General features: G+C 35.2%; 1 protein-coding gene across 2 annotated transcripts in view; it reads left to right on the forward strand.

Moving 5' to 3' along the window:
• The window catches only part of LOC150099340 (serine/threonine-protein phosphatase 2B catalytic subunit 2-like), a 273,967-nt gene that overhangs the window by 36,974 nt on the left and 219,355 nt on the right, over nt 1-17,638 (forward strand). For both annotated transcript variants that reach the window (XM_090404069.1, XM_090404070.1), the window contains exon 2: nt 7,462-7,665. In XM_090404069.1, the coding sequence (XP_090260195.1) occupies nt 7,462-7,665 (204 nt within the window). The remainder of the gene's footprint in view (nt 1-7,461; nt 7,666-17,638) is intronic.

Below are 17,638 nucleotides of genomic sequence, written 5' to 3' on the forward strand. Positions count from 1 at the left end.
GAAAATGACCAAAGCTGTACAAACAGACCATTACCCCCCCCCCCACTACTCCTTGGTGAACATGGTCTGATTTACCGTGACATAGACAAAGTTGAAGCTTTTACCCATGCCGACCTAGCTTCATCAGTAAAGTACACACCTTGGTATGTTATATGCTAAAATGCACAGTGTGTATAAACTCCATTCAACCAACATCCCCTACTGAGGTACATGAAATCATCGCCAAAATTAGGAATAGGAAAGCATCAGACCCCGATGGGATTTCTAACAAAATCTTCAAATGCCTGCCATATAAAGCTTTACAGCTTATGTGGCAGGCATTTGAGGATTTTGCACATTCTTAATGTAATATTAAGATATCACTACTTCCAAGCATGATGGAAAGCAGCTGATGTAATCTTCATCCCAAAACAAGGAAAAGCAGCACACTTTCCCCAAAACTTTCACCCAGTCAGCCATCTTTCCTGCTTAAGAAAAATAGTCAAGAGGGTAATACTAATAAGACTGCAGATAAAGAATTATTGCTCATTGGGGATGAGATTTAATCTGAACAAGTTCTCAGTCATGGAAAATATCAGCATAGGGTTCAGCTGGACAGAGAGGTGATCTTCCTGTATGTTGTCAAAGCATTTAACAAAATATGGCTCAATGGGCTTCCTTTCAAACATCTGCAGGCCAAATTCTCACTAAGATTGGTCAACTTAGTAAATCATACCTCAGTGATTGGAGGCTCTGAGTGAAGCTGCAGGGAATTAGATTGTCTGAATGTGAAATCAGGTAGGCGTCTCCTTGCTATCACCTCAGCTTCTGCTCTTTGCCATCTATGTTGCTGACATCCCATGCACAGTTGCCACAACAGCGGCCTTGTATGTAGAAGATATTGCAGCAATGGTCCACTCCCTGCAACCTAGATTAGTGACCAAAAAACTGCAAAACACAATCTTGGAATGAGATCAGTGGTTCAAAAATGGCAATTGATGTTAATGCAGACAAGAGCCCTGCATTGCTATTCACAGGACAGGTGTCCTTGAAGGGTGAAATGGTCATGTTTGATACCTCATTCCATGGCAACCAGTAGCCAAATACTTAGGGGTATCTGCACAAATGCAAATAATGCAATAGGACAGCTATACTCATTACTGAACCATTGTAGCCTGCTTAGCAAACTTCTATAGAAGCTGCTGATCAGTATAATTCTGATGTATGATTCACCTACATGGAGTCACATATTGCATTCAAATGTTAAACTACAGATAATCCAAAACAAATGGTTATGAATAGTGTTCAGTACACCATGTTTTATAATTTATGGCTGCAAAATTCTTTGCAAATGATGCCATCTACCCTAGCCCATTAATCCACCAAGCAGTAGATTACAGTGAGCATGATCCTGCAAAACATAAACATCCCCAAACCATACAGAACAGGTAACCTTTTTAAACCCATTGTCAGAAGCCAAAAATGGTCAAGGCAAAAAGCTCAATAATATCCCAAGTCCCTTTTGGTGTAACACCTAGTGATAAACTAAAACAAATAGCTCAGGACAAATGTCCAAAAAGAAAACATAAACACACAAATTTTTTCTTAAACTTACTAATAGTCAGTAGCTCAGAATGCACGAGCCAAGTACTCAGTAATCATCCTTAATCCAGTAGTTTCTTTGCAAAACCTGACAAATGAATAAAGGACCACAGGTCCAATCAATCTATCTTGCCAGACCACTTAACAGTCAAACTTGGTATCTCTTCTGGGTCTGGCTCCTACTGATAAGACCTCAATAAAAAGTCGAAATCAATCTCAGTAATGGCCCTTCCTATGATGCATACTATGCCTGAAAGGATGTGTGTGCTTTACGTTATGGGATACTAAGGCATTAATGTTAAGTCATTATCCTCTATATAAAAAAATAGCCTAGTCATGAAGATACTTTACATGCAAACTTTGTTTACACTTGGATAAAGGAATAAACAAGAATATAATTTCTTGGCAAGTTTAATTTGAAATGACATTGCTGTATCTTAACCATATTTATTCAGCATTCATTCTTCTCTCTTCTTCTAGTGTTAGTCTTAATGACTATTTTCATGTCCTTATAAAGTACACTGATATTTCTTATCTCCTTTACAGTTTCTCCCTTGCAGACACTTAAGGAACACAATTTTCATCTGGTTTTGACCAAAGTTGGTATATAGTTTCTTACATTGCCAGGTCCTCTGATGAATTTACCCTAATCAGACTAAACCTAAACTGAAGGCCAGTGAAGGGAATAGTTTTCTTCACATAGGTCACATCATTCATTTGCTTGACCAAATTTGGTATAGTTGTTTTTTACTTTATGGTATCTTGACAGTTTGTAAAACTGTATTAAATTTGATGGTGGGGTGTGAAGGAGGCAGAAGAAAGTACAGCTTTCATCATTGAACTAATTATTAATTTTGGCAATTTATTTCTCATTTTGCATATATCATCTAAAAATCTCATTAAAAATACATCTTATACAGATAAAACAAAATACTGAGTCAAATACTGAGGAAGAGGCAGATTGACTCATTTAGAAGTGGCTACTGTGTTACATTATGTTAGCAGGTGCTTAGAACAGTGTCAGGGCATGAGAAGCCAAAAGGAATAAACATCAATAATAGCATGGAAATAGCAAGGAGAAAAAGAGCTGCTTGGATAGCCTTCAACAAAATAAAATCAACAATTACCAACCAAAACATAGATATAGAAATAAGAGCCCATCTTTTCAATAGTCACATCTTACCAGCATTAACTTATGGCAGTGAAACATGGAACACAACTTTAAAGAAGAACAAAGCTTAATGACAACTCAGTGTGCAATAGAAAGAAGAATGTGCAATATAAATAAAATAGACCATGTAAGACACAGAAATCAGGAAGAAGTCTGGACTCAAAGATGTAATAAAAGCAATCTACAACAGCAAAAGAAGATGGGCAGGACATCTCGCCAGAATGAGAAACAACAGATGGACAGTCAGAGTAACAAATTGGTATCTGAGAGATACCAAAAGGAAACCTGGAAGACCAGACTTAAGGTGGGAAGACCCAATGATTAAGAAAGTCAGAAGAAAATGGAGAAGAAAGGCCCCGAACAGGAATAGCTTGACTCTTTACGACCTGCAGTCATGGAGAAATCCTGACTGAAATTACAGGTCCATCAAGGTAATAGTATGGGAAGTGGTCAGGATTGTTTGACAGAGGCAGTATCATACTTACATACCGAGAGTCAGGAGAATAAACATTATGGGTTGAAGCCGATGGGTAGTAATATAAAGTTGTTGTACTACCTTACCGGGGTAAGGTAGTACAACACTATATTCAGTCCTGAAGATATTTTCAGGCGCAAACTTTGTTTGCTCACACTTGGATAAAGGATTAAATTAAATTTATTATAGTCTAACCAAGTGAAAAATAAACTTTCAACATCTTTCTCTAAATCCAGAGTAATTTAATAAAAAAGGTGGCACACCTTTTGGCAACTCCTATAGGTAAAGATGACCTCGCTATTGCTTCTGCCTGGTATCTCCACCTCTGGGCCTGGTTCCCACTGAAGAGACCTCAATAAAGGTCAAAACTAGTCTGGGTAGTGGCCAATCCCTTAATGCATAAGATTATACATATCAGTAAGGAGATGTGTTTTGCATTATGGGAGATACTGGGATAGGAGTGTTGTTAGCTTGGTCCACCTTTGCTACAAGTTGCCCGGTGTTGTATTACCGTATCCCAGTAAGATGGTACAACACCTACCTTACCCCGGTAAGGTAGTACAACACCATATTCAGTCCTGAAGATATTTTCAGCTGCAAACTTTGTTTGCTCACACTTGGATAAAGGATTAAACTAAATTTCTTATAGTCTAACCAAGTGAAAAATAAACTTTCAATACCCTAGATTAGTTTTGCTCATATATTCTTGAATGCCAATAATGTCAAGTCTCTTCTTCTTTTAATGCCTTTTATTCCTCGAAATATTATGCTGAGTTCCTTTTGCCTTACCTAACTTTTGTAGACTATTGGTCAGCCAGTCTCCATCTATTGGTCAGCCAGTATTTGCTGATAGTGAGTCCAGACTGTCAATAAATCATATCTTTACAGGAGAGAGAGAGAGAGAGAGAGAGAGAATGGCAGACACTGTGACCATCTTGTTGCTGTAAATCCTGTCTGTAATAGTGCACATACACATTTGATTTACTTGAGATGCAGGGTTTTTACCCTGCATCTCAACTTTTCTACAACTAGACATTAAACTGAAAGCCATTCTCCCTTGTCCACACTGTCAATCTGTTTATATCATCTTTTGAGATCTCTGCATCATCGTTATGAACTGTTGCTCTACCCATCTTTATGTCATCATCATCATACAATGAATATTTCCCCTCATATCATTTATTATATTATTAATGTATAAGTTAAATAGCAGAATCCAGAGTACAGAGTCTTGTGGCACACTGCTAGTCACACCGCTTTTTCTGGACTTTGCTCCTCCATAAATTACTCCCTGATGTGTGTGTCCATCTTCCACTCACCCATCCTATCACCAGCTTCATATCCCAAATGATTGCTCCAATATATGTAAGAGTTCCGTTCAGTATCCTATCAAATGCGTTTTGACAGTATTAGGGTAGCATTAGGATACTGTATGGGGGAAGCATGATTTTGGGAAGAGTAGGTCATACCTCAATAATATCTGGATCACTGCTCCTGAGATGCTGATCAACTGATAATTGCTACCTGTGTCTTGGAACCTCCTTTATGCAGCTAAAAGTATTTTCTCCCTCCTTCCACTCACTTGGGAATTTGCTAAGATTCAGACAATCTAGTCTAAGGAAGTTTCCTAATTCCTGCCAGTTTCCTAACATGTAATAGGAAAGCTGATATCCCATCTATTCCTATGGCTGTATTTGCGGCAAGTTTCTGCAATATCGATACACACCACACATACATGCACATCTACTTCATCCACTTCTGTTTCCACATTAGCCCTTGTCACATTTGTTATTGCAGCATCTCCATCTGGATGATACACCTTTGCACAATTTCACATATGTTGTAGAAGGCAGTGGGATAGAACATAAGGATGAGAAGTGGTCATTCCATTCTAAGCGATAAAGTGGTGAAGAGGATCCAGAGGCGAGCAAGATGATGAATGATATATGGAACTCCATACAAAGATAGATTGAGAGTTTGTAGGTTGCAGAAGTTGGTTGATAGGCAGAAAAGAGGGAATATAATTTATTGGGGAATATAGTTTGTTATAATAATGGTAAGACAGTGGGCATCTGATGGTGAGTTAGCACTGTTGAGTGGTAAGACAGCAGATGTACAAGGTAGTGAAAAGGTATTTGTTATAAATGACAGTTTGAAAGTAATTGAAGAGATGAAAGTGGAGTTGGTAAAGATGAGGCAAGAGATAAAACTTATGAGGAATGAACTGAGAAGAATTATGGATTTATATGGAAATGTGAGGAAGGATGAGATGAGAGATTCGAGGATTCAATAATTAAGGTGTGGTGAGCAAAAAAGTGCACAAGGTTTGTTTTCTGGGAGGTAGAAAAAGCAGGGTGATGGAAGCATTGAATAAGAGGAGTAAATGAGCAAAGGAGTTGGTAGTGATAATTGGCAGAAATTGTTTGACTGGTAACAAGGAGAATGTAAGGATGGATATCAGGAAGCTGTTAAGGAGAGTAAAAGATAATATTGTGGTAGATAAGGTGGTCAATCGTGCTGCCCAGGTATGATAGTTGAAAAAGCATGCAAAGATTGACTGGTATGCGAGCAGAGTTTTGTGAGCAGAAAAGAGTCATTTTGTGAATGAATGGGATGAATTGGAGGGACAAGTAAAGTTGCATAAAAGACATGGACTACATTTAGATGGATTTGTTTTGAGTGAGTAGGAGAAACTATTGCTGCAAGAGAAAGTAATAACTGAAGTGAATGAAAGACCTGAGGAAGCAAGTGGTGTTGGGAAAGAGCAGGAAAGTGGATAGGAGAGTTTGCAAATAGAGCGGTGAGTGGCACAAGTGGAGAGAAGGAACACAAGATGGATAGGAAAATGGGAAGGGGGGGGTCAGGATGGACAGGGAAACACTGCATGAGAAGTGAAGATCATGGTTTCAGGAGTGAATGTGTGAATGTGCAAGAAAGGATTAAGATAGTCAAGGATGTTGGGAGTGACATTTAGGTCTGGGGAGAGGTTTAATATCAGTGAGTGGAATGGCCGAGGGAGATCACGGAGGAGTCATATCTGAGAAGTGGGGACAGTGGGACTTGTTATAGAAGCAGAAATGAGCTATTGTGTATGTTTACAAATAGAAATATTCGAAACAAGGAGAATAAAATTCGAGCATCGATAGCATTCATTCAACCATTTTGGAATAAGAATTGTTGCATTGCCTTAAAGTGTGGTGAGTTCAGAGACAGTGAATGTATTTAAGTCAGGGTATGATGAGCTGTGTGTGAGAGTTGGACCTTCTGTGTTGAGTCTTTTGACTTCATGGAGGTCTGATGATGATGATGATAATAATAATAATAGAAATGCATAAGTTACTAAAATGGTTTTATAGGATTGATCATCTGGATCCATATCTATTACTTGCTGCTTAAGCGATTCAAAACTGTGAAATATTCCATTCAGTTCTATGATTGTTATCTCCTTTGGAACCTCATCTTCACATTCCATTTGTTCGTTGTCATCATATGTGCATTGTTGTTCAATTTCAAGATCGTTGTTACTGAAATCTTTTGAATTTGAATCCAATAATTCTTAAATATCTTCTGCATCAACACCATCAAACCAAGGTCTTCACCAATTGCAACGATTTCTTCAACCACATTGTTCACAGGATTTTGAAAACCACCTAAGTCATTAGCGGATTCTGCAAAAGGTTTTTTCAAACAGTCATGCAGCTAGAAGACACTTGCTCCCACGAGTCATGAATGCTTTCAATTGTGTGTTTAATGTTAAAATTTTTCCAAAATTCTTGGAGCACAATCGCATTTTCTCCCATTGTTGTTTCTACTGCCTTTGAGAATATCTTTTTAAGAAAATAGGCTTTGAAAGTTGCAATGATGTTCATTGTGTAGCCATTATATACACATAATGACTAAAATATTAAAACTTATATATAAATATGGGATGAAGAAGAATCAAGGATTAAAAGTTTTCTTTTTTTTTTGACAGAATCCTTTTAAGCTTAGCCTTTAATACTGCATATAAAATGCTTGAAAGGATTAGAAAAACTTTTGTTTACTCATTACACTGTAGATGAAAAACATTGCTAAGGTAATTTTTTAAGGAAATTTGATATTCTTTTCATAATCCTTGATCACCATATGATATAATATTCATTAATGATTACAATGCATTAAATTCATTAAAATTATAAAATTTCTGTTATTTATTAATTGATAATTGCAATTCTTTTCTTTTTCTTTCTCTCAGGTGTTCCATTTCCACCTAGTCATAAATTAACAATAAATGAAGTGTTTGATTCCAAAGTAGGAAAACCACGAACAGATGTTCTTAAACAGCATTTTATTCTTGAAGGTAGGATAGAAGAATCAGCAGCATTGCGTATCATAAATGAAGGTGCTTCTTTATTAAGGCAAGAAAAAACAATGATTGATATTGAAGCTCCTGTTACAGGTAATCCTGTATAGTTATGTGGATTTAGTAACTTATCTGCATATTATACTTTGATATAATTTGTCATTATGAATCTTTTATCAATAGAAGAAATTATGGTTTTCTTTGTAGCTAATAAAAAGATTTCAAGATATCAAATAAGGTATAACAATCAAGAAAAATTAATAAAATTTTCCTTTTTTTTTGGGGGGGGGTATAAAGAAAAGCTGAAGAGAAAAAAATATTGTTAATTTTTTATCTTTGTTTTAAACATCTGAAATGCTTTTGATTGTTTTTAATTTTAGCATATCAGTAGTAAGTGAAGCTCCCTTAACTCAACATTTTATCATTATTATTAACTTCTGATCTCCATTGAGTCAGAGATTTATCGTGGGAGGTACACACTATTGCACACAATGTTCATCCAACAGTGCCTTAAACTGATTCAGCGTGTCTTCATTCACAACACACTCAGGCAATGCATTCCACTCTCCATGCAAAGAACCTGCTCCTCACTTCTCTGCTCACACCCTCCTTATACAGTTTCTAGTGATGGCCTCTTGTTTTACCCCCCCCTCTCCCATTCTATGAAAAATGTTTTCCATTTCAACCTGATAATAACCTATAACCAGCTTATATGCCTCAATCATATCCCCCTTCTTCCTCCTATTCACAAGGTTCGGCAATTTACATTCTCTCAATCTGTCCTCACACTCCACATTCCAAAGATCACTGACCACCTTTGCAAATCTTCTCTGGACTCTTTCCAACATATCCTTGTCACCATGAAAACCTGACAACCAAATCTGTGTACAATAATCCATATGAGGCCTGATCAAGGCCTTATACATTGGCATCATAACCTCTCTATTTCTGCATGTCAAGGTCCTTTGCATCATTGCCATTATCCGATGTGACATTTTCACAACTTGTGCAGTGTGGCCCCAGTGTGGTCCTTTGGGTCACTGGAAAGAAAGAAGAAACTTTAAAAATTGCCTCAAATTCATATAGTTTGAATTGTAATTAACATACTTTAAAAATATTAATTTTAAAGTATGTTAATTTTCTGTATTGATTACCAGTTCAACCATATTTAGCATTTAGTTTGTTTAAAAAAGAGGAATCTTATTAAGGAGACAAGTCAAAGATAGATAAGCCAAGCTATCCTGTAAGGAGGAATGAACAGGGCTTCTGACCCACCATTTGATCCTCACTTTGTGTGCTGTACCCATCAAGTTACTGAACAAATGAAGATGAGCTGACAGTTTTGAACTCAGCTAACCAATTTGTGTTCTCTTGGCTGAAATGACATACATTGTGATAAGCATAATCACGTATCATGCTGGCCGGAATAATGCTGATTAAACAAGGTCCTTTTCTATTTTTGTGATGAACCAGGAGAGCAGTGTGATAACAGTTGCAGGAAAAACAGCCTCAATATAATTTAAAACAGGCATGAACAATGTTATAGAACATAGTGGAAAAAACATGGGACCAACAATAGAATGGCAGAAATACCATCTGTACTTTTGCACATGGTATTTCTGTAATTCTTTAATAATTGGTATAATAATTTTGTAATATGTGATTCAAATTCTGTAATAATTGTTATTACTAAGACAAAGAGAACTAAAAGAACAGAAATACAAATAAATATAAGGTGATTTATTCAAGAAATTTATCTTCATGTTGAATACTATAGCTTTTCCTTCCTTTCCCATCAGGTGATAAAGAATAGGAAAGGGGGGGGGAGTATTTAACATTAATCATGGGAAGTATTTTGAGTATAATAATATGGGCATATTTCTAAATGTGAAATTGGACAATGAGAACTATTTCTCACAGAGAGTTCCATGAGAGAAGCAGAAGAACTTTTCAAGTCATTGGAGTGGGCTGCTGATATTAAGAAGAAAAGATGATTCTTGTTGGAGACTAAACAATAAAGTATCGAATGGGAATGAGACTTAATTATTTAACCACACAAATTGTCATGTGGATGAAATGTATCAAGCAATTTGCTCTTCAACAGTATCCAGGTATTATTTCACTTTCAGTGGACACTTTGTATCCTCGTATTTATTGACATTAAACATACCAAGTTAAATCCTTTCTTTTAGGCTTGCACGGTGATCCGAATGCATTTTTGGAAATTATGGAGACAACTACCGTGTTTGAATGATTCAACATGAATTATGAAAACATGACTAATATGAAAGATTTAACATAAGTCAGGACTAGCCAATCTGCTATTATTAGAAACCATTCCACCCCAACTGGCTGGAATGATGTTAATACATGTATATAGTAGACAACACAAATAATAGGACTCTAGTGTTGATGTATAATTTTTTTTTTTTTTCACCAGAGGTCAGGCCAACAATTGTGGTAGCGGTTAGTCAGTGTCTTTAACGAACCAGTATGATTGTAGTATAGCTTGTTTCTTGTGTATATTTGTATGCTCCAGAAGATGACCTTGGCATAAAGGTCGAAACGTCGAATTGTAAAATTTTAGTAATATTAAACTAAAGTTTTTATTCAAACACGGTAATTGTCTCCATAATTTCCAAAAATGCATGCCAAGTTAAATGTGGTTATATGTTAGTCTAGTTTGCTGAGTGGTAGCATCTCTGCTTTCCAGCCATCAGAAAAGTATATATCTCACTTTGGCAAAGAATGTTTGTAAAAGTTTTAAGTGGTAGCATGGGAACTAAATTATCGGATCCTTAGCCTACACATGGTACTAAATGCATGATAGATTTACAACTTTTTGTGAGTAAAATTCACTGTAAAAAATAAAAAAAAGAATAACTTTATTTTGTAATTTTTTTTCATATGAATCCCATTTTCAGAAGGTTGTAGACCTATAATAGTAAAGTATTAAGTTGGGCTAAGAGTTAAATACTCTGGAAACCCTGCTCTAAAATTGTTTCTTTTTATTTTATTTTATTTTTTTTCAAGCTAGTTTTTGCTTGCAATAAGTAGGATGGTGATCTCACACCAGCCATTGGAATTCATCTCTCACCTAAGGATATTTAAAGACATCCATATCCTTAGTGGGATTTAAACTTGCATCTTTTTAGTTGGAAGAGTAGATATGCTATACTCTCCACTTTGTTTAACCAGGCTGGCAATCCTTGGAAATATATAGAGAAATGCTTAGAACTGAAACTGAACATCTGCATGGTGAGAAGTGGAAGAAATTAGTGGTGGAGAGGGGAAAGGAGATATCACCCTGGCTTCTTTCTCTGAACTAAAGATTTTTAAGATTTTGAAATATGTCAGATAGCCAACCCAGTCCTTTGGAATCTAATTTAAGATGCTTACACAGTAGATATCTCTTCAAAGAGAGAAAAAATGAAGCCAGTGTGAAAAAGTTTGAATTCTAGGGCTTCTATAGATATGGCATGTTGAAGTAAAAATTAGAAAATAATAATATTCCTCTTACTATACATGTGGGATTGATAAAACATTCCAACAGGGAAGAAAAATTTAATCATCCTGAGAATTTAGGTATTAACAAAAGTAAGATTAAGTGAAAAATTATTTCTGTGTGGAAATAAGAGAAAAAAAAAATACTGGATTTTAAGTAACATTGATTATAGCTTTCAAGGAATAATATTCCTGTTTTAAACCATCGTTTACAACTCCTAATTCTTTCTCATTATTAGACTTGGATACCTGAAAAGAGCAACATGGTCTCAACTTCAGCTCTACTTTAGTATGAACATGAGAGTTTTGATATTTGCCTTGGGGGGGTATATATAGAAAAACTGCATGCAGTAATATTTAAGTCTGCAGTTTGTATTTGAAAGCTGGTGAACTTTGATTCTTTTTTTTATCTTTCATTTGCTATTTTTATATTTCATTTGCTATATCCTGAACCAGTGGATAATCACTATTGATTGTGGCATTGTTAGTGAAATTCTTACACTGGTTCAGGAAACGAGTTTATATTGGATTTGAAACAAGGTGATCATCATTTAGTTTTAAGCAGTATGCAAATTAATAACATATTGAAATGGAAAATATGTCCAAAAGTTTTACAAAATATCAGAGTTGAGCACTTTTCAGACGTGAATTGTCATTTCTGCTATGCAAATATTATTGAAGAAAAAAGCAAACGTTTGAAAACAGGAACCTAATTCAGGAGACCCAGTGGAAAAAATCAGAAGTTTTAAAAGGCAGTGAAAGTAGCTAAATAAAAGTCATGGGAAGACACTGGAAAGAATAAGCATTTCCATAACACAGTTGAAAGAACAACAGGACAAGGTGCCCTTCAGAACACTATAAAAATAAGTATTAAGGTGACATTCAAACTACCCACAAAATTAGAACGCCTGCTCAGCTTCTCTAAAGATTCCTTTTCCCACCTTGTCCACTCAGGGGTACACAAAATCCAATGCATCTATGATTTATCATACAATCCCAATAAGAAAAGATCAACACAAATGACACATTAAATTTCTTCATATGGAAAATCAAGTCTATCCAATCATATGCTTCTAATGTGCTGCAGAATTGATTGGAAAGGTACCCAGTTCATGCACATACCAAAGTGTAGTATGAAACAAAATTCAAAGAAGCTTGTGCGATGTTAATCCATTATCCCGATCTCATCAAGAATGACGGATTGACAATTCCATAAGTCGGGATAGCACATCTGCAACTTATGTAATATTTGTTGTTGGAATAATATTGGAAAAGTATCTGTTGTTGTTTATATTATGTCATGTAATATCTAGCAATAGAACTGATGAACAGGACAGCAGAACTCCAAACACAAAAACCCTGGTCAATAGGCAATAAACAGAACCTTAAAAATAACAGGGAATTTAACCAGGAGCAATTGATATAGTTCCACTTATTTTTATTATCATTATTGTTATTAATTTAGTGGTTTTATTTTATTATTGTATGCTTTTTTGTAAATTTTATTTTTATTCTTAATTTATTTTATGTTTATTTATTACTTTATATATTTAAATTTTTTTCTTTCTCTTTTTCTTTCCCTTACCTGAGGTCAGTCTAGAGTCAGTGGGGAACAGAGCAGTTGTGCTGTAGCTCACTAAAGTATATTTTAACATAGCTTGTATCACAGTGTATATGTGTGAATGATATATGCACGTAAACACAAGAAAGATATTTAATTAACCAAATATTTCGGTCTGGAAATAGCAGACCATCCTCAGTGGTATTACAAGAACAATTTAAGAAAAAAATACAAGCTAGAATACTAACAATAGATCGTTAAAAATAGAACACGGCGCGTGATGTTATATCACTAAGTATTAAGTATAAAATGGAATATTTTGAAGTAGAGACATGATTGGAAAAAAAAAAAAATTAATGAACAATCTTGATTAGACTTTCCCAGCTTTTTGATATAGATATACAGTCATTGTGATTCAGGTTGGGATCTTTTGGTCCAGGACTTGCCTCTTACATAGATCCCGTTATAGGTTTGAACGTTTGTTCAAGGAAAGCGTTGAGGCCTTGCTCCATCGTCCCAGCCTGAATCGTAATGACTGTATATCTATATCAAAAATCTGGGAAAGTCTAATCAAGATTACTCATTAATTTTTTTTTTTTTCAATCATGTCTCTACTTCAAAATATTCCATTTTATACTTAATACTTAGTGATATAACATCACGCAGCATGTTCTATTTTTAACGATCTATTGTTAGTATTCTAGCTTGTATTTTTTTAAAACTGTTCTTGTAATACCACTGAGGATGGTCTGCTATTTCCAGACCGAAATATTTGGTTAATTAAATATCTTTCTTGTGTTTACGTGCATATATCATTCAGTCTTATGTCACAAGTATCCTTAAAACAGCAAGTGTATATGTGAGTATTCCTGATGACCTTGATATGAAGGTTGTAACATTGAGTGTTGTTTTATCCTAGTTTTTAGTAAAATAATTGCTCTAATGCAGAAGTTTGTCTCCGTGATTTCTACACAATGAAGGTGCTCTTCAGTCGATAAATATCTTAGTTCAATTGTTAGTTCAATCTCACAGTATCAGAGTTTTTTCTATCAGCAACTTGAGTGTTTCTTTCCACATGCACACAAATTGTTGGACTGGTCAGCCAAGTGGTTAGCATATCCACTGTCTAACAGACAAGATGCAGGTTGGAGATGAATTTTGTCACCTGGCATGTTTGGTTGCTAAAGCAGGGTTTTCATATTATGTAACAATAAAAATACAAAAAAAATTATAAAATTAATAGAAAAGAAAATCCTTAAACATCCATGGTATACTAATGCTTCTCTCCCAAAAGCAGTATCTATAGTAAAGCTGTAAATTTATGGTGGCTTTTGAATTTTTCAGAGAGGCACTGCAGTCTTTTAGCAACCTTCTCAATTCTAATTTTTTTTTTTTTCATATATTTATATTCATTCAAGGTGAGATGTGTATTTTTAATTTGCTGCTCAAAGGTTAACAGAACAAAAATGTTATTAATGCACATTGGATGGTGAATTATGTAGTGGAGTGAAATGAATTACACTGCACTATTAATCAGCAGTAATGGTGTGGTGCAGTGTGCTGCTGAGGTCCCTCCCACAGTGATGAATTCCTTGAGTCCATGGAATTGCTCAAACGAAGGAGGCCAAATGTTCTGATGGCTTTTGAAAATCTTAGGAATGGAGAAAAGAATAATATAAAAGGAATTAGAGACAAACTGAAGATAAAGATATTCTCAATATATGGAGTAATTACTTTGAAAGATGCTAAATGAAACAAGTAGTGACAGAACAGTGGTACACAGTATTCAAGAAGAATACATCAATGGTACGTATGTACTTGAAGTAGTAAAATCATCAACAACTGTAAACGTGTAAAGGCAGTTTGAGTAGATGATATCTGATCAGAAATGCTCAGTTGTGGAGGCATAAAAATTTTATAGTGGCTGTGCCACATAATTCAGATGGCCTAATTCTAGTTTTAATTCTAATTCTAAATATGTCCCAAGAGTTCAAAGAACAAATAGGGAGGAAATTAAATGCATGCACAATCTTATTAAGAAGAATATGATTGGAAGAAATATGAGGATAAGGATAATAATTGCCAGTATTCTATAGAAAGCAGAGTATGAAAAGAAATTGGCTGTGCAGGATGAAGGCAAAGCAAAAGAATTTTGCAGCAGCAGAAATGAAAGTGAAAGTATTAAAAATTAATAGTATTGAATTTAGCATCACATCTGAACAGATGAAGGACAAATGTAAACAAATGAAACCTTTCTAAAAGGAGAAATTAGAGAAGAGGAAACAGAAAATCAAGTATGTGTTGATTCATTTTAACAGTAATAGATGAGAACACAGACTGATAAGAAAATAACTGTTTATTAACTTATTGCTGATATTTTGCTAGTATTCTATCCAGCATCTTCGAGGCACAAAAACAGTTTGTCACAGTATGTGAGACAGCAAAAATCCAGTATAACAAACAATGGGACTAGTTTGAACAATTGTAACGTACAACACAAAGACTAAAGTCCTAATTAGGCAGCATCTACGTTGGGATGGGGAAAAAGAGAGCGAGAGAGAAAGCAGGTATTAATTAGGTCTTAAGATGACTGTCTCCCAAATCTTTGGCAGATTTATACAGCAATACTTGTTGAGGTTTGGAGTATGTTTCAAGGCTTCTGTTGATTCCAAGAACAATCTCTCTGACTTATAAAAGCTTCTATACAGCACTTTTGTTTGTTTTTTTTCCAATTGATCCTGTCTGCAGGAGGGTATCCAAAGCATGGTCTGCTAGACCCGACTTGCCATAGTGATAGTAATTTTTATGTTCACTAAGGCAGATGTCCACAGTTCTTCCTGTCTGTCATTAGTAAGCTCAATCACAGGAACAGGGCACTTCATAGACTCCTGGATGTGATAAAGAAGAGATTCTGTCCTTGGGTGAACAGATGAGAGTTGTCAGTTTGACATATGGTTTGAATACGGTGCATATTTGGCGTTTATTAATCACTCTTGATATCTTTTCAGATGTGCCTTTAATATATGGGATGGTGACAGTTTTGTTGTGGTCTTCTTGGTGGACAATGTGGGGTATTTCTGGGGAGCATTTAGTATTTTGTATGGTGGAAGGGAAGATTGTATGATTGTATGGTGGAAGGGAACATGCTTTCCTCAAAAGAAAAAGTTAAAAGACCTGTACAAAGAAGTTGGTTCACAACAAACAAACAACACAGTGATATAGAATGCAGTGACATCATCAGAAATATCAGCATAGATAGAACTGGAAAGGCAGAAACAAGTAGAAATTCCTTCAGCTGCTTTTTTCAATAGACAGTTCACCAAATTTTGCAAATTGTGAATGGTAGAGACATGTCCACTGCATGACATTCTTGACTCCTTTCAGAAACACTATGAACATCTGTTTGAAGACTGTGGCATTGTGGGGAATCTATGAAGATTAGTACCTTTCCTGTTTATATCCAAGACAGACTCAATAGATCCATTACAACAGCCTATAAAGAATGGCAGATGATCTAGAACTTTAATCATGAGGTCCATGATTTTATCATCGTCATCAATTTCCTGATATACTCCAAAGGGGGTGTTCAGGTTACTATGATAGCACCACATGATTAAATTTACATTATTATTAATTTCCTATCAACAGTATACTTTTCTTCCAAAATGAGTTTATTATTTGTGAGTACTCCAATATTGTCATATCTTTCATTTCGCTTCTAAGACACTTCTGACTGAATCAGTTACCCTAAACCTTGATCATCTTCTGAGTCTGTTTCCTGCCATCTTGGCATCAAACACCTGTTTTACTAACCTTTCTTCATCCATTCTATTTAAGTGGCCATACTGTCTTAGATTAGCTCTGCTGACACATTCTTGAATGCTAATAATGTCAAATTCCTTTCTAATATCTTTATTTTCAATATGATTCTGAAATTGATGCCATCTGTTTAATCCCTAATTTTTCTCAGAAACCTCATATCTGTGGTCTCTAGTCTGTCATCGAGTGCTTTCTTTTTTACCCCAACACTCAGATCCATAACTTAAAATTGGTTAACTATGAAAACTGTCTTGTATACTGTTAGTTTGGTGTTTTGGCTAATTTCTCTCTTATTCCATATAAATTTATTCACCTGTCTACCCAACATACTAGCTTTGCTTATTTTCTTGTCCATTTTCAGATTTAAGATGACATCTTCCCCTAAAAATGTGCCTAAATAGCTGAAATATTTTACTTGCTATAGGCTCTCTATTCAGAATGCAGTTGATGTGTTCAATGTTTCTGCCTAGTTTTGGTCTTTTTATTACTGATTTACATGCCAAATTTGTTTGCAGATATTATCCAATTTAGTTAGAGAATCTTGGGGACTTGCACTAGATGTGTTTAGGAGTATAACATCACCGGCATAAACAAAGAGCTGAGTTTAACATCTCCAATTCTAATATCAGGCCTAATGCTACTTTCTTTCATCATGTGATCCATATAGATGTTGAATAAGAGTGGAGATAATATGTATCCTTGTCTTTTCCCTGATTTTACATCAAACCATCTTCCTGTATTTCTGTCAATTCTAACTACTGACTGACAATTTTTTTTAATATAGACTGTGTATTGCTCCTTATAATGTTCCATTCACCTCATATAATTGTAGTCTTTTGAAAACTTTTTTCTGGGATCCTTGTCATATCCTTTTCTAGATCTACAAAACTAAAGTACAGGTCCTTGTTCATATTCCCACGATTTCTCATCTGTTTGTCATAAAGTGAAAATCTGATCTTGACAACCTCTATTTGGCCTGAACCCAGCTTGTTCTTCTCCAAGTTTCTCTTCCACAATCATTCTCAACCTCTTTTCAAGTATGCTAGCATAAATCTTACCTGGAACACTTAGAGAGAAATTACATTGTAATTCTCACATTCAGCTTTATTCCCTTATTTTTTTATATATGGGTAATATGACTTCTCTACTCCAATCATCTGGAATTTGAGCTTCTGATCAGGCACT

The sequence above is a fragment of the Typopeltis vanoorti genome, chromosome 14, assembly GCF_054136105.1.
Source record: "Typopeltis vanoorti isolate ZY-2024b chromosome 14, IOZ_Tvanoo_1.0, whole genome shotgun sequence".
Taxonomy (NCBI): Eukaryota; Metazoa; Arthropoda; class Arachnida; order Uropygi; family Thelyphonidae; genus Typopeltis; species Typopeltis vanoorti.